This window comes from Saccostrea cucullata, unplaced genomic scaffold, assembly GCF_032062105.1.
Source record: "Saccostrea cucullata isolate Sc308-1 unplaced genomic scaffold, CSIRO_AGI_Scuc_v1 ctg245, whole genome shotgun sequence".
Taxonomy (NCBI): Eukaryota; Metazoa; Mollusca; class Bivalvia; order Ostreida; family Ostreidae; genus Saccostrea; species Saccostrea cuccullata.
In genome coordinates this window covers 77,445-99,277 of record NW_026924728.1, presented here as the reverse complement: position 1 = coordinate 99,277, position 21,833 = coordinate 77,445, and the positions used below count along the sequence as shown (strand labels likewise).

The following is a 21,833-nucleotide window of genomic DNA, read 5'->3' as shown; positions in this document are numbered from 1 at the left end:
AAATATACATGTGTATAAGAGGCATACAGATCTGCAGACCTCGAAGCAACAAAACCACCCCTAACATTTATCTGGGCGACAAATAGACAAGGTACCTACACGGGACTTCTATCAAAGAGGAAAATTCATAAGTTGATGAAATACACATTAGTGTTGTTTTCTAATCAGTTCTCAAATATTTTAATGAAGTAAAAATAAATACTTATTTTTATTGTTCGTTTACCATAAAATGCAAGAAAATAAATTTTATCCAATGAGAGGTCACCGTATTCGAAGTCCGTGAAAATTCTGGTTGCGTTTAGGTTATGACGCCCCGGATGAAGTAAAGCAATTTTATAATTTGTCTAAACTTCTTGAAAAGGTATGGATTATCTTCTTGATTTAGTATCCACACTTTTCCTTTTAATAATGGTAAACATACAAATGAACCACACAATTTGCTAAAAGCGTCTGCATGGAATCTTCTGACAAGGAGGTGCAATCGGTGGCCATTTTGGTAATTTCTTCCTTCTCGCGCAAAAGATTTCTTCGCAGATTGTAAAGCCTTCAAACAACCGAAAAATCACTTTTTTCGTTTGACTTATATTTAAAGTTGCTTTAAGTAATTTCCTGGTCGACATAAAATCCCGAAAGAATACTTCAATGACACTGGATGTCGAAATCATGTTCACATCAAAGCCTATATCTTTTATCTGTTACTAGATCAGATGATGATGAAAAGAAAGGACCATGCATTTGTCAGTTTATCACCCCAAGCCATATTTAAATTCACAGGATTGTAAAATTACTAATGTGACCCACATATATTTAGATAGTTCACAGGTCTAAATATAGTTCAAAATGTTGAAACGTTCGCCTTAACATTGCAAAAATAGAGTTTGCCTTTTTCACCTTCTCGCTTATGTGTCTGTCAAAGCTGAGTTGTTCATCTATGATGACTCCTATGGAAAAAGATATACCATGGATGCGTAAAACCACTGGTACAGTACCTATCTACAGATCTAGGTTGTTCCTATCCTTTATACACATTCTTTCGCCTATGTCCACTTTTCTTTGCAGGCCTTGATTCATTTTGTTATTATGGATAACATGTAAAATTTAGAACTCATGACAGACTACACTTCAACTACATTTAACATTTCGTCAGAAATACTATGTCTGATTATACATAACCATAATAACAGAGTCTGACGTGTTTTGTTCAAAATTTTAACATAAATAAACTCAACTGTCATAATTAAGAAAACATCTTTTATCCATATTTAAAGTTCCAATTCAAACATGCTTTTCTACCACAATCATGACAATCGGCAATCCATGGCTGACTCAGCTACGCTAACTCCTTGGTAGTCCGAAATATCTTATGTTTTCCAGGCTTTTTAACGATTTTGATATTTTACGTGCCAGGAAAACGTTATCTACCACAATCATGACAATCCGGCGCCATTAAACTGGTTTTCCAGGCTTTTTAACGATTTTGATATTTTACGTGCCAGGAAAACGTTAGAACCGGCGCCATTAAACTGGGAAATCGCTGCCTCCAACCGAATTAAAGCAAACCGAATTAAAGAATGGGTGGACTTAACGCCCTATTTTGGATCTTTTTGCGACTCCTTTACCAAGCTGTAAATGAAGTGAATCCAAAATATATTGCATGCAATGGAAAGAGCTACTTTTACACGGTTACATTAGGTGGAATATTTGTACAAAAGCAATGCTCTATCGCCATGAATCAAAATTAAAGTAATTGAATATGACATGTACATGGAGTGGTTTTTAGGTCACGTAATCAATATTAATAGAAGGCGGGGCTATTGATCAGCATCATTGTTGACATCTCTCTATCCCTCTCTCTCTCTCCAAAAATTCGAATATGTGTTTGGCATATTACAGCGATGTCATATGAATATTATTTTTAAATGCGAGGGCACGCAAAAGTAAAACAACATTTTATTTGGTAAATTCTAAAATTGGCTACCAAATACGCTAAAAGACGTGATTTAGGTCGAGGTCACTTTGAAGAATACAATGATACTGTTTTCACAAGTACACTCGCAGGTGGACATCACATGATGAATTGTAATATTTAACAGGTCAATCGCAGTCATGTTCAATGGAAGCGAGAAGTTTGTTTTGAACATGTTTTTTGTTAAATTAAGTGTGAGCGCACGTTTGTCGGCTCTTCTCCTTTTAATATGACATTATTTTGTGCAATAAGTTTTCTTAAGAACAGCCGACAAACATGTGCTGACTTTGTATTCAGACGATGAAAAACGCGTGACCTTGATTATCTATTGATATTCAAAAAACCTTCAGGCACCATGCCTTCGATATTTATTCAGTTTACCTAGAAAAGAGCATTTTAAATTCACATCTGTACCATGAATACACGGTTAAGATATCGGGGGTTTATGTGATGGAAAAAAATAAACATTTTATGAAACTTAAATTTACGGCATTATTTCTGGTCAGTTAAGTCCACCCATTCTTTCAAAGTCACAAGTTATGAATAGTACAATACATTGAGTACTTACCAATATCGTTTCTTTGGTTCATTTATAAAATATACAATCCGTTGAAAATATTTTATCAGACTGATGAGATTTGTTAACATTTCGTGCATTTTAAAATCTTGCAGTTCGGTTCACAAGTATTTAAAATGAACTACGGTTGAAGACGGCGAAATTTACAGTTTTCGTAATGGCGCCAGTTCTGACGTTTTCCTGGCATGTAAAATATCAAAATTGTGAAAAAGCCTGGAAAACGTCACATATTTCGGACTAATTCCTTGGTTGACTCCCTTCAGTGTGGAGGCATGAGCCACCTGAGGTGCTCCAAGTGTCCTACTAAAGTTATTTGCTCAAATTATAAATCTTGGATGGAGAACTTGTGAAAATGGATTAACAGCATTAAAGCTTGGTTTTCATTTGACAGTTGTACAATGTTGTATATATGTATTTTTGTTGATATTGTTAACTTAGGACTCTTTGATGGACAAGATTGCAAAACTGTGACTGATGCCCCATGGGCAAGGTTTTAGTGTCTCAGATGCAAGTCAAGTTCCAAGACCAATATCATGTGGTCAGAAAAACTAAGGGAAAGTTTTTGACACAGGAATACCTCTGTGAAATATGAACACCCCAAATTATGTCATCTGTTCTTAAACATGTTCAAACGCTGAAACATATATTAATTATTAACTTCATATTGCATTAATAATACGTCTCGAACTCATTTATAATACAGAAACAAAAAGTCAAAAAATATGAATTTATCTTTTCAGTTACTGTTTACCAATCAATAAGTTATATATTACCGGTACTATTTTCAGTTTGTTCTAGCTTTTCCAATATGCCAATATTGAGGGGCTCACCAAGAACTGTATCAGTAGTGAAAGAGAAAGAACCTAAACAGTCCTCAGAAACCAAAAGAGAAACTAGGTCTTCTAAATCGCCAGCTGCATGTGCATCTTCAAGGTTGAAGGATTTCAAAACTTCCACCAAGCTGAGCCGAGCTGAAATAAGATCATCAGCTGCAGCCAGATTGTCTCAAAGAAATCAGAAAAAGGCAGAAAAAGAAGGGAAATCCTCAGACGTAGAGCATGGAGGAGAGAGAGACAGTAAAACTAAAAACCCCTTATCCATTAAGCAGGGTAGTAGCAGTTCCACAAAATCAAGTGGTACCCCGTGCTCAGATTCCCAGGTGGAGACACACTTAGATGAATCATGTGAGAAGAACTCGTCTTTAAAAGAAGATCATGAAAATTGTAAGAAGAAAAGGCAGAAATTCTCACAAGAACACGGCAGTGGAAAGTCCGATGAGGAGCGAATTGAAGATAAAGGTGAAGGTCACAGGAAAAGGAAGCAGAGCCTGGAGAAGGTCAAATCAGAGAATGATAAGTACAGGCCTACGAAGAAGAGAAAGAAACTCACCATCTTTGAGTACGTTGTGGAGGAAGTCCCTTCAAACACACAAAAAGAAAGTGAAAGTGAGGCAGCCGATGAGGAGACAGGGGGAAGAAGACGAAGTAAGAGGGCATCAATACCCAACACAATGTACTACAAAAACTTCATCGACCCATCCCAGAAGATTCCTAAATGTAAGTAACCATATATTTAGTGTTGGCTGTTTTTCTTTACCAATTTTCAGTTCCAATTTTTACTTTATTACATTAGTTATACAGGCCTTTCAGAAGTAACAGTATGAGTTTTCATTTTAATTTATAAACATTGACAGATTGATGTTTTCTAAGATTTTTATTATTTGACCAGGACAGCATACCTAGATACTACATGTGTATATTGATTAATTTCATTGGACAAGATCAGTATACTGTAGACGTACTTTTTTCCACGGGGTCATAATTCCGCGGAATCTCAATTTCTGTTTAATCCGCGGGTAGAAAATTACGCGGATTTTCTAGATTGTCACTATATGCCTTATATTTATATTAAGTACGCTTGGACAAATTTCCGCGGAAAGTTTGTGACCGCGTACATAGCGTAAATTAATACCACGCGGAAAATAGTACTTCTACAGTATTACAGATAGGATTTCTGTAGATTTCAGAATCTTTTACTCTGTTATGAAGTTAAATCCATGCCAAATGTTTTGATAGTGATTACAAGTACTTTTACATATGTATATAATTATCTTTTTATTTTAACAGTGTCTAATTTGGAGGAGAGCATCATAGGTTCCAACAAATCCGGCAACAAGGACAAAGAACAAGGTCAGTTACTGCATAAAAATTACTGAAAAAGATGCCTCCATTGGGACACAAATTGTTAACAACAAATCTGTATGAGAATATTTGGTGTGAGATGTGCTTTTAGCTATATGCACAGAAACTCTCATAGTCTGTATCAGAAATACATGTATATATTCTCATCTCTTTTTGAGGATGACTTTAAAAGTCTATATTCAAGGTCATAAACCGCATTATTTGTAAACACTAGAGTGTATGTCTGTGTGGTACACTGTTACATGTATATGTTAATTTTATTCTTTTTTCACAAGCTGAAACAAGAGCAAAGAAATCCGCTGCGAGGCCTCAGAAGGGGGGGAAATTGTGAGTATAATGGAAATCATGTATTTTTGTGAATCAGATTTAATGGGATGTTAATTAATTTATTTCATCTTTATTTGAAAAGGATTGATATCATTTGTTCATCATTTGTTCAACATTGGACATACACATACCGGGGTACTTCTACTAAGAATAAGAATCATTAAATATGTACAAATTAGTTAATCAGCAATGACTATTTGGTTAACTGTTTGTATTTTCAGTGCATGTATAACAATTGTTTAAATTTTAGCGAGGCCAATCGTACTGAAAAGTTAGAGGTGATTAAATGGGAGATGGACGAGTCTGGCTTAGTGTTAAATAGAACAGTACACACAGAGAACTCAGCTGAGGAGAGAGAAAGTGAAGAGGAGTCTACCGACACAACGGATCAAACCGACGCAGGGCAAACCACACACTCTAAAGCTTTAGCTGGAAAAGAGGACGATGGCTCAAAGAATCGAGATCGTGAGACGGTAGAACTGGGCCCAACAGAACAGACAGTTTCTGATAATCGGTCTTATAGTGTGGTGGATAGCAGTTATTTCATGGCAAAAAGCTCTGTTGTTAGATCACAAATATTATTCCCAAAAGCTGACTTGATTCCACAGGAAAACTGTGCAGAAAGTAAGAATTGATTATAAATAAACAAAATAAAATTTCAATTGACATGCAGGTTCATAATTTGTATTGACTAATTTTCACACAAGTTTAATGGCTTGTGGAAGTCAATATCATGTTGCATTTAATTTTTAGGTGGCTATGTTTTAGTAAAAAAAAAGTGCAAAAGTTTGTTTTATAGATATTTTTTTATAAATCATGAAAATAATTGTAAACATTGTAAAAAAATAACTATAGAATCAAAGTTTAAGTATTGATTTACTTACTTTGTTTTTGAAAATTTAGGTAAAACAGAAAAATCATCAGAGAAACAAGTGAAAGAAAATCTTGGTAAAGGAACAAGCAGAAGTGAGAAACGCACAGATTTAGACATAACAGAAATGTCAGTTGTGTACGTGGACAGAAATGGAAACATAGGGACAAATGACAGCACACAACTCGGTAGCCGTAATCATGAGGCTGATAATTGTGAAATTTCAACTGAAGCTATAATCGAGGGTTCCTCGGACACTTGTATAGAAATACAGGGAGTAACAGAAGAGGTAAACATCAGTGACATTTCAGGGGGCGATCAGACCTCAGAGGATGTTTATACAATAGGGAGGGGAGCTCTCTCAAGAGAAAGACCAGGACGGATCTGTAGGCAGGAAACGGAGGAAATGGAAGAGGCTGAAAACCAAATGACAGGGATCGAAACCCAGAAAGAAAAAAATGCAGGTACTCCAAACGTTCTCCAGAACTCAGAAGAAGGCACAAAAAAGTCCCAAGGAACAGTGACAGTACAGATCATAAACTCCAAAGCTAAGAAAGTGCAGATGTTTGATATGTCAGTCCAGGCAGATGATCTCAGCGAGAATGAAGAGGAACCAGAGTCTAGTCAGCAGTCAGATGAGTCATCGACTGAGATACAAAAGAGTTCCACCGTCATCTCAATGCCAGATGGAAGGTCAGTCACTGTCGCGTCCGCTGACAAACCACCCTTCACCTTCCGAACAGTCTCCAAAACAGACATATCCAAACAGGCTTCATCCACTGGTGCTTCGGATGTCAAGAGAATCACATTGCCTTCAGGGGCCACTGGTCTGAAAATTCTGAAAGGCATGCCCCAGGGAGCCCTGGTGAAGTTTAAACCAGCGGTTATCTCCCTTGATGGGGAGGTGATTTCAGAGGATGTGTCATTAGACGATGTCCAGAAAACTCAGGAGGCCTGGAATGCCGTGTACAAGTCCAGCCAAGTAGATAACCAGGAGATCATTCTTGTCTCTCTCCCCGAGGGGCAGGAATTGAAGGAGAAACTTCCCTTCAAACAAAAGGTAAGAATTAACATTTTTTTCTCATGTTTATTTAGGTTTATAGCAAAAGATTTTTTTTTCATTTATTTATTGTTTCAAAACCTTTATTGCAATTATTTCTCTGACTGTTTTCTTATATGTGAATGATCTTCAGGTTAGTGTACTTGAACTTTGAACTACAGATGATTATAGCCATAAAGCAAGTGTATAAGTGTCTTTCATATCAGAAACTGTAATACAGTCTCAAGCTTTGATAAGGGAAATTAATCAATATTTCTTGGTTTTCTAAGAAAACATACTGGTATTTAATAAAAAAAAATTCTTTGAATTTTCAAAAAATTAACTTACACTGTTAGTGACTGGTCTGTTTTTCATTTACCAGAAACCAGATGAAGTTGCATATGAGATGAATGAGGAAGGGGAATTTGTTTGTGGAGTGTGTAACTACAAAACCAGCCGAAAAAGTAATTGGTATAAACACCGCAAAAAGCATATGGGTGAGTAAACTTTTAATCGTGTTGGTAGGTTGTAAACATTAAGTGGGAAATATTCAAACATAAGCAAGCAAACAATGATTCTCAACATCCACTTAATGGTCTAAAAGCAATTGAGAGCAATGTTTCTGAGCATATTTTTGTGAAAAAATTTCTAACCTGAACATTTTTGAGGTACATTATGGGATAAAAATTTCTAACCTGAACATTTTTGAGGTACATAATGGGGATATGATTTTATAATATATTTGTGTCTCTTTTTTTTTAAGGCCGTAAGACCCATAAATGTGAGTTGTGTGACTATGTGGCTGCTACGAGTAGTAACTTAAAGCGTCATCAGAATATTCATCTGGACGTCAGAGAACACCAGTGTAATCAGTGTGGCCAGACATTCCGACAGAAAATCCATCTGGAGCGACACATTAAATACAAACACGAGGTAAAAGTGATGGCTTATATTTCATATAATGGTTTAACTAGTTTAGCAGATGTTATATATATGACAGCTCTATAAAACATTGATACTAATAGGAAAGCAAATACTCCCTCCTCCTCAAAATACTGTTCAGGAAAGTGTGACAAATACTCAGAATTTTGTAAGTGTAATTTTGTTATAGATTTTGTTTTATAAAGATTCATAATTATCTTTTGGATAGGAAAAGGCAGTAAAATGTCCCCTGTGTGACTATGTGTGTGCCAATGAGAATCCCGACCTGAAAGTTCACATCAAGAGACGTCACATTCCAGTAGAAGACGACGAGGCTAAGGAGGCCAAGAGCTACACATGTGCCGAGTGTGGACTTATGACCTACAGCAAGAGAGACATGAGGCAGCACATGAAGTTCCACAAGTCAGGCCCCGAGCTCAAGCTGTTCTGTGAGCAGTGTAGTTTTGTGACGGACTGCGAGAGTCGACTGAGGAGACACGTTCTGATTCACTCCAATGAACGTCCCTATCAGTGCGGACTTTGTGATTATCGCGGCTCCCAGAAGGAACATGTGTTGCGTCACATGAAGACCCAGCACCACATAGCCGTGGAGAGGAGGTCCTCAAGGAAAGGCCCCGATATGGAGGATTCCGATTCCAAAGACAGCTCCTCTGTTGATAAACAGCAAGATAAATCTGACTACAGCAGTCAGGAGAAGATATTTGCCTGTAATCATTGCTCCATGAAGTTTTCTAAATTAATCAATCTTTACAAACACTTGCATGGGCAGCATAAGGATGTCCTTCCACAGGATTCAGAAGAGTTTCTGTGTGTTGTATGTGACTTCCGAACCTCCAGCAAGAAAAATCTCCTTGTTCACATGCGTAAACACAACCTTATCGACCAAGTGCCTCCTTCTCACGTGTACTCCTGTGTTCTCTGTCGATACATGAACCCGCGGCGACGCAATCTCTTCCAACACATGAAAAAGAAGCACAATATTGAAATCGTCATCCGTGATGATGGGTCCACAAGTTGTTTTGTGACCGAGAGCCTTCCAGCAAGCGAGGATTCTGTAAGTAATATGTTAACAGTGGGAGACATTGTCACCGCGGAAACGGAAGAATCGTCAGAATTACAAATAGTAACCGACAACTCTAATTCAACACAGAGTGTAATCAGCATAGAGGACCTGGCGTATGCTGTGTCCCACCCTAAACCAAACACTCGATTACTCAAAGAAGGTACAATGAAACCAAGAATTGCTACAGTGGTGAAAGAGCACGAGGCAGCAGAGGCCATTGAGGGACTTCAGGCACTGGCGGGCCAGCGAGGAATAGCTCACTTTACACTGGACCCTCACAAGTCAGACAGCATGGAGACAGAGGTTATCACAATGGAGAACCCAGGAGAGATTATGGAAGATAGAGATGCAGAAAAAGAACCAGGTTATCAACTGAGTCATGACCAGCTGATGAATCTGTCGACAGGAGACTTTGTAGAAATCAATGGAGAAATGTATAAAGTGGAGATCAGCTCAGAAGAAAACCCGAGCTCTAGTCAAATAGATAGCGTCCAGGCAGGTATAACACAGGCAGATGTTGGTTTATCTGAGGTGGCTAATGGCACAAGTCATGTAACGATGTCTGATGTCGGTAATGGCCATTTAGAAGTTTCCCTTGTGAAAGAAACTCCTTCAACAGAACACCAAATACTCAATCCCCAAAGCAATTCTTCAGGAGCAACTGTAGCAGTTACTCAGCCTAGTGATATCCAAATGGAAGTTACCCAGTTACATAAATCAGAGGGTGAACTTAAGGATCCAAATCGGGTAGAATTTCCAGAAACTAAAGCTGAATCTATGGAACGTACAGCAGAAATTCCAATCACGGAGACTTGCATACAACCAGAAACCAGTGAAGGAGACTTGACAGACAGGGACCAGGGCATGACAACAATTGAGGAAGTGTTCATGCATGTCGAGTCGGGCAATATAATAGGCTCAGGACACGCTCCATCGAGTCAGTCTATGTCATCGGAGAGAATCATCACTTCAGAGATTCTGGGGATTCAACAAAGCGATCCCATTGATGCACCCCAAGGAACCTTCAGCTCCATTGATCAGGAGGGAGTCAATAATGCAGAGAGTAATAAAGTAGACGATGCTGCAGCTGACCAGATCACGGAGAGTTCTGTCATAGCGGAGTTCTCAAGCACTCTTTCTGAACTTCCTGGTGAAAACAACAGTAGTCAAATCACAGAATCAGTCTTAGCTGAAAATACACACACAGAAAACTCACAAGACGCTATAGCCGAGTTCTCAAGCACTCTCTCTGAAGGTCCTGGTGAAAACAGCAGTAGTCAAATTACAGAATCAGTCTTAGCTGAAAATACACACCCAGAAAACTCACAAGAGGTCATAGCCGAGTTCTCAAGCAATCTCTCTGAAGGTCCTGGTGAAAACAGCAGTCAAATTACTGAATCAGTCTTTGCTGAAAATACACACCCAGAAAACTCACAAGAAACCATAGCCGAGTTCTCAAGCACTCTCTCTGAAGGTCCTGGTGAAAACAGCAGTAGCCAAATTACAGAATCAGTGTTTGCTGAAAATGCGCACCCAGAAAATTCACAACAGATGTCCATGGAGATAGGGAACCCTGAAGCATTGGAATCATCCAGCTGATCAAAGGACTGCTTCTGACTGAGCTGGAAAAACTAATGTGTAAATGCTTTATATTATGTATTTCTTCACCATTTGGGGAAAATTGTGGTTTTAATCCTTCCCTCTGGATGCTCACAAAAAAAAAAATAATAAACTGAATGAGGAGTTTGGATAACCTTACCACCCTTACTATTTCATAACATTTCAGACAGGGTTTGGGATATTGAGAATTTTGTAATTTTATGAATATTTAATATTATTAATTTTAACTTACAACTCTTTACCTCAGTTTAGATACATGTAGCTACCAAAGAAAAAAAATAATCCAGTTGAAAATTGAAGATAATTATCTTAATATGGAAAATTGTAAGTGAAGATGTAAAGAAAATATTTATCACAGTAGTGGTAATTCAAAAATAAAATGAACTGTAAATTAGAAATGAGATTTTGTATAATTAAAACTTGTATTTGTGTTAATATTGATGAAGCTGTAGTTTTTATTTTCACTCCCAAAAATTTAACATTATTGTTCAAAGTTTCCATCATGTACATAAAATGTGTGTAATTTCTATGCAGTTATTTTTAATTATATTTATTGTGCATTATTGAAGTTTCAAACTTTTGTTTGTTATTGAAATAAAGTTTAAATCCCACAAGAATCAATTTTACTTTCAGCAAAAAAATTTTTTTCAATAGAAACAAATTTCAGATAGTTTACCAAAGAAATGACCATCTGGATATTCTTTAAATGCAATTTCACTACACTAACATCTAACAACATCGCATAGAGGGTTATGTCAGAGATCAAATTTAGAACAACTCTAAACTTATTCACATAAAAAATATACAATGACTTTGCAGTCGACAATTTGATTGGTTGATAGAATTTGACCTTTGATGTGACCCTCAATGGGATGTTGTTTGATGTTAGTGTGTATGCGAGCAGAACAAACGCACATCTTATTTTAATTATTGCTTTGAATGCGACTTCAAAGTTAACTAATATTGGTATAAATTTTGGTTTAATGTCAATGTCACATTTCATCTCATGCACATTTGCAGGAACTAACTAATTAGACATGCCATGGGACCTCATGTTACTCTTATAGTTTTAAAACACAGATGCAAGCATAATGGGGTCATTTGTGAAATTTATCAAGGAAATCTAAGATCTCCACCCTTTTTTTGCTATAATTAGCTCAATTGATTGTTCTCTAAGGATGGAACTTGGATAAGTTCAACGTATGAAAAACAAGTATGTGCTCTACCACTGGACTGTGTCAAAATCCAAACATTGGTAGGACACAAAATGCTGCAGGTCTTATACCAGACTTGCATTTAACTTGCTCTTGTCATTCTTGACCTTTGTAAAGGAATGTACTTCTTGTAGGTCTTGTCTTTGGTAAATATCCCAATGTTTGTTATTCTAATGTATGTCTAACACAAACTTTACGACAACAGACAATTTTTATGGAAGAATGTTTTATATAAATTTATTTTTGGTTATTAATTTAAAGAAATTATAGACCATGCAGATACCCATCTCACATGATACTTTTTGTATTTAATACCAATTTTGAAATCACCCTGTGTCATTGATAAGATATCCTTCTCATCATATATATGTGATCTTTTAAAGTGTATAAGGCAAAAAATAAATTTCATACTTTCTGCTGTTGACCTTGTCCAGGTGAGTTACCATTGGGCAAAGTTAAAACCTCAGTGTAAACTGAAAAACTTTTGTAACAATTCCAGTCTTACACAAGGTTCAAACCCTTCCAGTCAGATCGAGATGTGTCTTTCAATCACCCAGAGTCGGAAGATTTTTCATTGACATGGTATTTACACAGAGGCCATCATACAAACATCCAAATATCCCTTTTCACTGGATACAAAATGTAATGCTCTTTAATTTGAAAATTCTAAGAAAAAGAACATGAGTTTTCAAGAAGTAAATTTATTTGTCAATGGAAATTTTCGTTAAAATGTTATGCCCTGTTGAAATACAAATGAATACAAGCCATTTATCATAATCATAAGAAAACTACAGCAATAACCAATATTCTTAGAACATGATATCATTTTGTGATGAAATTTTAAATGATGGCATTCATAATTACCTCATAACACATTACACACAGGACATACAATTGTGTTAATTGACTTAAGTTAATAAATCCTAAGAATGAAAGGTAAAAATGCATATGCTTTATTACATGGCTGAAATATAGAGAAAAAAAAAAATAAGTTGTGTAAACTAACAATGATATGTTCTTCTAAAAATGACTGTCAACATATGAAAACGAGATCAACAGAAAGACAATAAGAAAGTCTTGCATTGTATTATAAGTCTTGCATTGTACAGTAAAACTTAATTGGTTATAGAGAAGTCACTGGGACGTATGAAATTACTTCGTTACATTCTGTAATTTGTTATATCCGTTTAAGGAATTCGTTAAATTTTTAAAGCTGGGGACCTAAGATAACCGCGCTATATATCCGTGAATTCGCAATATCCATGTTCGTCCTAAATGAGGTTTACTGTATTACAGTGTCGGCTTATTTCTTTTCTCGTCCCATATCTACAGTGAAACTTGTCTATTCCAGATGTTGCATAATCAAAAATCTGGACTAATACAATGTCAAATTTAAATACCTTGACTTGAACTCAACTTTTTAAATTTTGCATGATCCAGAATGTTGTTTCAACCATCTTATTTCTTTGGAACCGGCTTATTTCAGTGACGTCCGGATTAAACAAGTTTTACTGTACTTTGACAAGTTTTGGGTTGAGCCAAACCTCAAAGTAGGAAAAGTGAGAAATATATATCACATGTCATTGATTTCCTTTTCCTTGTATTATAGTGGAGACTCACATGACACACTTTATTTTACACTCCATTATCATTTTAAGGGGAAAAAATGGACATGCAGGTATGTGTTGTAATCAACTTATTAAATTAATAAAGAAAACAAACTATTTGTATCAAGGCATGTTGGTGGTGCCATGCACCATTGAAAACACTGTATGCGATACAGATTTTATCTAATGGTACTGTAAAGAAAAAAATTATAATCATACAGAATGTTTGATGACTTAATTCCAGTCACCTAAAATTTGACTCTTTCTTTAAATGTTTGCATTTCAATGAAAAAAGAAATTCGAGAAAAAATTCATCCCAGTAATTCATTTTTATTAAAAAGTAAATATAAACTTTTACAAATTTAAAGCGACCAAAAAAAAAAAAATAAGTGACTGGTTTTTGAGATAAAAATATGAACAATTTTTACTAACTCTCTTGTATATTTTCTGTAGTTTTGTTAATACAATTACATGTAACGGTATGTAGCTAGAGATGTACAATCTTACACTAGTAAGTCTTATATTTCTGTATTTTAACATTCATGTACTGTACAATGAACCTGACTTTGTACCTTGGTCACTTTGTGGAATGGCACATGAAAAACTTGAGCAAACTGCATACTTACATCATGTATATAATTATATTTATATATACAGCATGATGCCTCTCTCTTGTCGTTTTTCTATGAATATTCAAAAGAAGAATATAATTTCAGACTAAACATTCTTAACTGTTGTCATAATCCTTTCAAAAAATACTGAGAAAGAGTATTGGTATAATATACATGTATCTAAATTAATACATTATGATTCAAATGTCTTCATGAAAAATACACTGTACATTAACCTCATTGTACATACCATGTAAAAACAGAATCAAGCCTTGCAATCTTGCTCATTTACAGTTCATTCGATGATGATGATCAAGAAAAGAAATACATGACATGTAAAATATCAATAAATACATGACTACATGCAAATTTTTGGCATTCAGAATTTGCTACACCAATGTGTAAAGAGCTTGAAAATTCTGCAAGAAATAGAGATGAAAACGACACAATTCCAGCATTCTGCTTTCAATGAAATTTATATACATGCTTAATTACCCTGACTCCAATAATTATTAAATATTCATAACACATATAGAAACAAACAAATTCATCTCTGATCTTGGACTTTTCAACAGAAATTTCACTAGTACGATAATTTTTCAAAAATTTTTTCTAAAAATTAGTTTTCATCAAAATGTGTGACAGCGAAAGGGCAATAAATTTAAGATAAAATTCATTTGAGATTTGCAAAATTGTTTCTAAGGATGCAAATGTCATCTGGGATTTGTAATCTACCTCAATTCTACATTTTGATTTTTACATGGACAGAGCAATTTAAGCTGGACTTAATTTAGTGTAGCCCTTATTATGCACTGCCCATTAAGACTGGCTGTAACTTCGGCAAGTGGTTCTCATAAACAATCAAACAACTTTATGCACCAACAGCTATTAATGGCTATTTATATTGCCCTGACCTTGACCCCATAAAAAGGTTGATAAAATACACCTACACTTTAGGCATATAAGTATATCAGACATTATACCTAATTAGTGATAAATAGAAATATGAGTTACTACATATACTACAATTACATTATTTATAAATACCAATAAAAAAAAAATTGTAGGAATGTAAGACACTGCCCTGATGATGTGGTCTTGAAAAATAGTCTTCAAGACCAGGATTTGTCTCCACCTGTAACTTGTGTATTGTCAACAATAACAACAACTTCAAAGCCAAATGAATCCCAGCATGAAGAATTATGTCTACTGTAAACCTTTATTAGTTCTCAGATAAAAATCTAAAAAATTAATAATGGAGTTAAAGAAAATAAAAGTCTATTGAATCAGATGTTATAAAAAAGCCTCTATGTTAATGGAATGTTGTCACAATTAGTAATTATATCCTGTACATAAATCTAGACCTGCTGTGTTAATTCTTTTTTTTTGGGGGGGGGGTTTAACTTTTCAAAAAGACTCAAAAATCTAAATAAAAAAAAATCTGAGGGCCTTATCTTCTAGAAAGATTTGCAGGAAACAGAATTTATATTTATTTAGATCTACCAGTTGACACGTTTCAGTAAACTGGATGCTTATCTAATCAAGAAAAATTACTAGGAAACACAAGTGTTCTGTCCTAACAAGGTTTGATTGCATTTAAAAATTCAAAACTTATGTTGTGTTGAGGGACAAATTATTCTTAAGATTTCCTGGATTTTTGCATGTGCAAATCTCAAATCTGTTTTGGAGAAGAAAAAGTGGACTTATATCATTAACAACTTTTATAACAATCGATCAACTTTGGGGCTTCAACAGATAACAATAACCTTTAAAAGTGTGTCATAAAACATAAAAGTACTTATAATAAAATTACAAAAATATTTGCAAGTTATACACCACATTCAGTATCTATATTTTGATAAATATAACTTTCAAACTACCTGAGAAATCTTATCATAAGAATAAATAATGCATAGTCAATTTGCAAATACTTCATATATACAGTTAAAAAAAATCACCTCTGTGTACATAAGAGTTTTAATTTTTGTCTACCCTGCTGTTCAGTGATGAATAAATTAAATAAAGCACACTGAAGCACAAGGCAATAAATAGATAACTTGAAAACTAACAATGTTCAAAGCAGAATGATTGAACATAGCAGAGTGCATAGTCACATGATGTCAATATAGAGCAACTACAGAGAAAATATCAACTGCATCGAGACAAAAATTTGAACATAAGGATTTTTTTTTATTTTTAAAAATTTCAAATAATTCATATTTCACTGGGAAAAAAATTAAATTAAAACCTGGCAAAGTCATATAATAAATTATATTAATCTCTGAGTTTAACCCATGACTATGAAGCACTCAAATCTACATGAGTCTTTCCCAAGACATTCTCCCAATCTACATGTATGAAAAAAAAAATGAAATCTCTAAGTTACAAAATATCTTAATGCAAAAGAATTGTCATATCAATAGCTTTGAGCTTGACTATTGTGCAAGTCATTAAAAATGTACTTGGTTTTCTTTATTTAGCTTGTAAATACACTTGAATTTCAGTACATGTGCATTTCAAAAGTTGAACTCTTTTATATCATGGATATATCAGACTTGGAAGTCCAAACCGCATTGTCTATATGTTCATTATTTTAACGAACCTTCAGAAATCTGAGTTTTTTTTCTTTGGTCCAACATGTTTAGAAATAATGGGTTTTGACCATTTAAAGTTGCATTAAAGATAAGAGGGTGTTATGGCCATATCTACTGTAGACCAACTTTTGACTAAGAGAACTCAAAATCTGAAGGTGCTGTTGATGAAAAACTTGAGAGGCTCATGCACTCAAGTTATCAGATCAAAATGATAAGAAGAAAAAAATACAGACAGGCAAACTGACATTATGAATACTATAGGGCACCTGCAGGTCCCTACTCAAATGTTGACTAGATATTTATATGGGTATTTAGTTGCCATGCTAACAATCCATCTTTTGCTACATTTTGATTTGCAGTAGTAAGGCTTGATGCATTATATGCACTGAACTGCATATTTTCTTCAGCTGCACACACAAGAACATTTTCACACAGACAAAAAGGCAAAGAAAAAATGCCTTTAAATCCACACATCAACATGAAAAAATTGCATTTAAATCCAGACATCCACAGGCAAAAACATTTCCATTCCCACTGAGGGTATAAGACTACTTTCATGTTCCATAAAGTGTAATGGCAAGAGCACGACATGGCCTTGGATCTTTTTCAGTTCGTTACGTGCCTGTTCTGGATTAGTTTCAGCCAGAGTTTTCTCTGAGCTTAGTTGATTCAGTTCAGTAAAGCTCAAAACCAAATCAGATGGGATACAATTGAACACCTGCAAACAGAAAAAATTTATAATTACCATAATCAAACTTTTTAAATAATGAAAGACTTTTCAATTATTTTTTAACAATAAAACTTTGGAAACAAGAGATGTTTGTAAAACACTTATGCCCCCCTCCCCCCAAATTAGAATTTTTCCAATTCCAAAAGGGCATAACACTGTCAAAAATGGTGCAATCGTACCCAAAACAAAACTTGACCTAAATATTCATGTCATATATCTGTATACCAAATTTCATTTCAATATGTGCAACGGTTGTGAAGAAAATGAACAGAAACTGCAAATAATTGGAATTTTTCAAAAAAAAATGGCACATTTCTGACCTAGATATTCATCTGATATATTTGTACATAAAATTTCATTTCCATAATCAAATAATTTTTTTTTCAAGGGGCATAACTGACAAAAATGGTGCTTTTCAAACTTATTTTATGTGATATGTCTGTACATAAATTTCACAGAATGTGCGATGGTTGCAAAGAAAATGAACGGAAACTGCAAATAATTGGAATTTTTTTAAGTCCAAGGGGCATAACTCCGTCAAAAATGGTGCAATCGTACCCAAAACAGAACTTGATCTAGATATTCATGTGATATATCCATATACTAAAGAAAATGAACAGAAACTCCTCTATATAAGGGGGGCAATTTCCTAGCCTAAAAACTCGTTTTAATCATGACGTAATCCTCGAAATTAGAATTTCAGTACAAAAGTTTCAAAGAAAAGATTTATGTTTTTATTTTTAGATTTTACCTTGTTCTGGATAAAAAATAAGTTTCTTTAAAAATAAAATCTGTATTTATTTATGCAAAATTTTATCCACGATTAAAAGTGAATGGGATTGGGCATCAGGAAAAGCCTATTTTAGCTCTCTCCCTAAAAAAATAAAATCTGTATAAAATGTGAACCTTTTGGAAGACACTTGTATTGACCGTGGCACGTCTGAGGAACACAGATTTATAGAACGAATCACAGACCGGGTCGTCTAGGACAGGGTCACCTTCAGGGATACCCATATGTTCACTGCAAAAATAATAAAAGAGACTTAAAACATGCATCAAATCAAGGAACTTACACTGAATATTATATGCTTACTTTATACACATAAGGTCATATATAGAACAAGTCAAATCAACTTAAATGGAATCAAGTGTTGTAATTATAAAGAAAGAATATAAAATTAATTTTCTAATAAATAGGTGCCTTCAAATGAAGACATATTTCTATAAACACACATGTATATAAAAGCTTTTCATGGAAATTCAATTCACCTGAAGAGAGATTTCCGTAGCGAGGTAGCGAACCTCCCAACCAGGTGAGGAATGCCCGCGAACTTTGTCTCCTTTTTGTGGATATCCTGCACCATGACAGCAATCTCGCTGTCCCTGTCTCCAAGGAGACTGCGGTCGTTGATGTTGGCGGAGCCAATAATGACGGTATCATCGTCAGCGATAAAAAGCTTACTGTGGACATACACCAACTCCGATACCTACAAAGAGGGTTAATGTCAGGAAAATTCTATGATGCAGTATGTCAATTTAAATACTTTATACGGTAAAACATAGTTCTGGGTTAACAATACATTGCGCCTCATCCTATGAAATGCTATTTTTATTTAATGACTTTGATGTACAGTAGTCACACAAACCGGTTTGGAGGAGAGCTCATCATAATTTCGTAATCCACAGAATACTATGTACTTCAGGGGATCAAGAACTGAAATAAATTGAGGGAACTTAAACACCATTACATCTATATTAATATACAATTTTTTCAACAATTATGAAATAGAGATAAGATTAAATTCCCTCCTGTCTGACCTTCCTTTGAGAGCCTCTCCCAGAGAGAATAGGGTCCTTTGGAGATAGAAGTGTAGGTATAATGTGTGACCGTCCTGATGGTGTACCCCCCATCTCCCCCTATGTCCCCCTCAAAGGCCGGAAGTAATGGCATGACCACATACACACGGAAATTTTCTCCATTCCTTGAAAATAAAACATAAAATCTAAAATAACTTGTTTATTTTCTTTCATGTATATATAATTTAAAGAAAAAGATACAGTCAAGCACTGTTAATCTGGATGCTTCTAATATGATGAATTGTAAGATTTAACTGTTTTAAAATAAAGTCAATAACAAATTTTGTTGAAAAAGTTGAATAGTCTGGATTTCTGGCAGATTATTGAGGATCTTCTGTATTTTAATCTTCCTCTAAATCTTTATTCTAAAATATTGTAGACGTACTTTTTTCCACGGGGTCATAATACCGCGGAATCTCAATTTCTGTTTAATCCGCGGGTAGAAAAATACGCAGATTTCTTAGACTGTCACTATATGCCTTACATTTATATTAAATACACTTGGACAAATTTCCGCGGAAAATTTGTAACCGCATACATAGCGTAAATTAATACCATGTGGAAAAAATCTTTATGCTACAGTACATTTAATTTTCTGTTTGACTCTAATTTGACCTGATTTATTTATACATACCTGTGAGCTCTGATAATCCTGTTGAACAAGGCATCTCCAATTTTATTTTTAATCACAGATTTATCTCTAACTCGAGTTATGAAGAATTGATTCTGCAACACAAATAGAGCAAATTGAAACATACATTCATCTATGCATATGTCACATGTATTGAACATTTAAATATACATGTATGTAAACTCTGTAAATATTTGGTAATCCAGTGTAATTTTTAATTAACATGCCCTTAAGTAATGTTTGTCATTCTCGATACAATGTACACATCGATGTAAATGTAATGTTTGGCACTCTCAATACGATTTGATTATTACATACATAGATGTAAATGTAATGTTTGGCACTCTCGATACAATGTAGATCATAACGTACCTCAATGTAAATGTAATGTTTGGCACTCTCAATACAATGTAGATAAGCAGTCTGTATAGAACACTCAGTAGTTTTAATGCCACCTGACCAACCACTTAAACTCCGCAAAATCTGAAAAATATGGTCACATCAAATAGGAACAGTGAGATGTTCACATCAGTAATTTTTTTTTAATATGCATTCAGAAAGCAAATACACATTTCTACAAATTATGTTCACTTGGTACCATTATTTATTATTTGTATTCTAGAATTGATTTCAACCTAATGTAATAATGATTAATATACATGTATACATGTAATTAGCACTCTGTACTTCTTTTACCAACCTAAGTTAAAAAGTTAGCTTGTTCATAATCCTAGACCAAGTAATATTGTAAATTAGCTCTGTCACTGTAAATATTTAATTATTTATCAGGTAAATTCAAATGTACAGGCAATGATCATTTATAAGACCCTTAAGAGCCATCTCACAGATTTTACAAAATGGACACATGAAGTAAACTCCTAGGTTCATTTGACCTACTGACCTGTGTTTTGACCTCTTGACATGACCCAGTTATAGATGGAGGAAGAGTATTATCTTGAGCATAAGCCTTGGGCAACAACAGAGGAAAATCCTTGTTGTTCTTACATTTCTCTTGCTGAAATGATAATGTAAAAATGTCATTGAATTGTTTCTACAAAAATTGCTTCTTTCATGTCAATATATTTGATTTATATTTTACACAACAAGATCTAACAACTGGTTGTAAGCTTCATAAAGTGCCCCTGCTCTCTTGATGTAGAGGATTCTAGTTGTCAATTAACATTCTTTGCAATCATGTCTGAAAAAAAAAGATTTTGGGCAACCTTTAAATATTCATTCCACTTTTGTTTTACCTTAGTTATGTTCCATCGACCAATGAAATGCCTTGAAACATCTCTAGCTGCCTTCCCATACACCACCGCTCCAATGTCATGCCAAGGCATTCGTGGAGTTTTATATCGATCAATGAAGTCTGTAATCAGCATTCAAAATGAAAAACATTAGATTGTATCAAGTTTCAAACTATTAATTAATTTTGCTAAATTTGCTAAATGACATAGTTGTACATTTACATGTCAATATTAATTTTGCTAAATGATATGGTTGTAAATTAACATGTAATACAAGAAAAGCATGTTCAAGTACCCCAGTATAAATGGCCTATTTTCTTTTATTTAATGCAAGATTTCAGTCTTAGGGATGCAACTCTAATTTTTTTTTTCATAATTATTTGTTGTGAATTTTCCATTTATTACCAAAACCCAGTACAAACCTTCAAATGGAGCATTAAGATCCACAAAGTCCTTGTGTATGTTGTTACAGTAATCCTTGCCAATCCAGAGTTTAGAGGATCCCTTGAGACCTAGTTCATCTATAGCAATCTCACTCTTGGTTCTTTGTATCAATGCTGGCTTCTCAAGGCTGAAAAGATATTTGTGCTTACTGAATTGATCATCTATAGAAAGATGACAGAAAGAGAGTTATCATATATGAAACAAGAGGCCCATGGGCCTTATAGGTCACCTGAGCATTATGCAACAACTTTCCAGTGATTGAATTTGATCCATGTTTTAAGCCAGATGC

General features: G+C 34.6%; 2 protein-coding genes across 3 annotated transcripts in view; one reads left to right on the top strand and one right to left on the bottom strand.

Moving 5' to 3' along the window:
- The first annotated feature begins 246 nt into the window (after positions 1–246).
- LOC134267140 (uncharacterized) lies at positions 247–10,659 on the top strand. Of its 2 annotated transcripts, none has more exons than XM_062749359.1 (9): positions 247–361; positions 3,332–4,099; positions 4,670–4,732; positions 5,023–5,071; positions 5,322–5,695; positions 5,975–7,002; positions 7,364–7,478; positions 7,745–7,914; positions 8,132–10,659. In XM_062749359.1, exons 2-9 carry the CDS (start codon positions 3,352–3,354, stop codon positions 10,583–10,585), a joined length of 5,001 nt encoding a protein of 1,666 aa, XP_062605343.1. In that variant the 5' UTR covers positions 247–361; positions 3,332–3,351; the 3' UTR covers positions 10,586–10,659. The 2 variants fall into 2 exon arrangements, with proteins under 2 accessions (XP_062605343.1, XP_062605341.1); XM_062749357.1 differs by having other exon boundaries at positions 5,020–5,071.
- Positions 10,660–13,915: 3,256 nt separating this feature from the next.
- Positions 13,916–21,833, bottom strand: part of LOC134267132 (phospholipase D1-like) — a 30,086-nt gene continuing 22,168 nt past the window's right edge. Inside the window, exons 16-26 of the mRNA XM_062749351.1 lie at positions 21,523–21,671; positions 21,104–21,222; positions 20,752–20,865; positions 20,223–20,333; positions 19,854–19,945; positions 19,181–19,344; positions 19,009–19,076; positions 18,632–18,849; positions 18,269–18,383; positions 14,083–17,350; positions 13,916–14,048 (exon numbers count right to left, since the gene is read on the bottom strand). Of these exons, the coding sequence (XP_062605335.1) occupies positions 17,126–17,350; positions 18,269–18,383; positions 18,632–18,849; positions 19,009–19,076; positions 19,181–19,344; positions 19,854–19,945; positions 20,223–20,333; positions 20,752–20,865; positions 21,104–21,222; positions 21,523–21,671 (1,375 nt within the window). The 3' untranslated portion in view covers positions 13,916–14,048; positions 14,083–17,125. The remainder of the gene's footprint in view (positions 14,049–14,082; positions 17,351–18,268; positions 18,384–18,631; positions 18,850–19,008; positions 19,077–19,180; positions 19,345–19,853; positions 19,946–20,222; positions 20,334–20,751; positions 20,866–21,103; positions 21,223–21,522; positions 21,672–21,833) is intronic.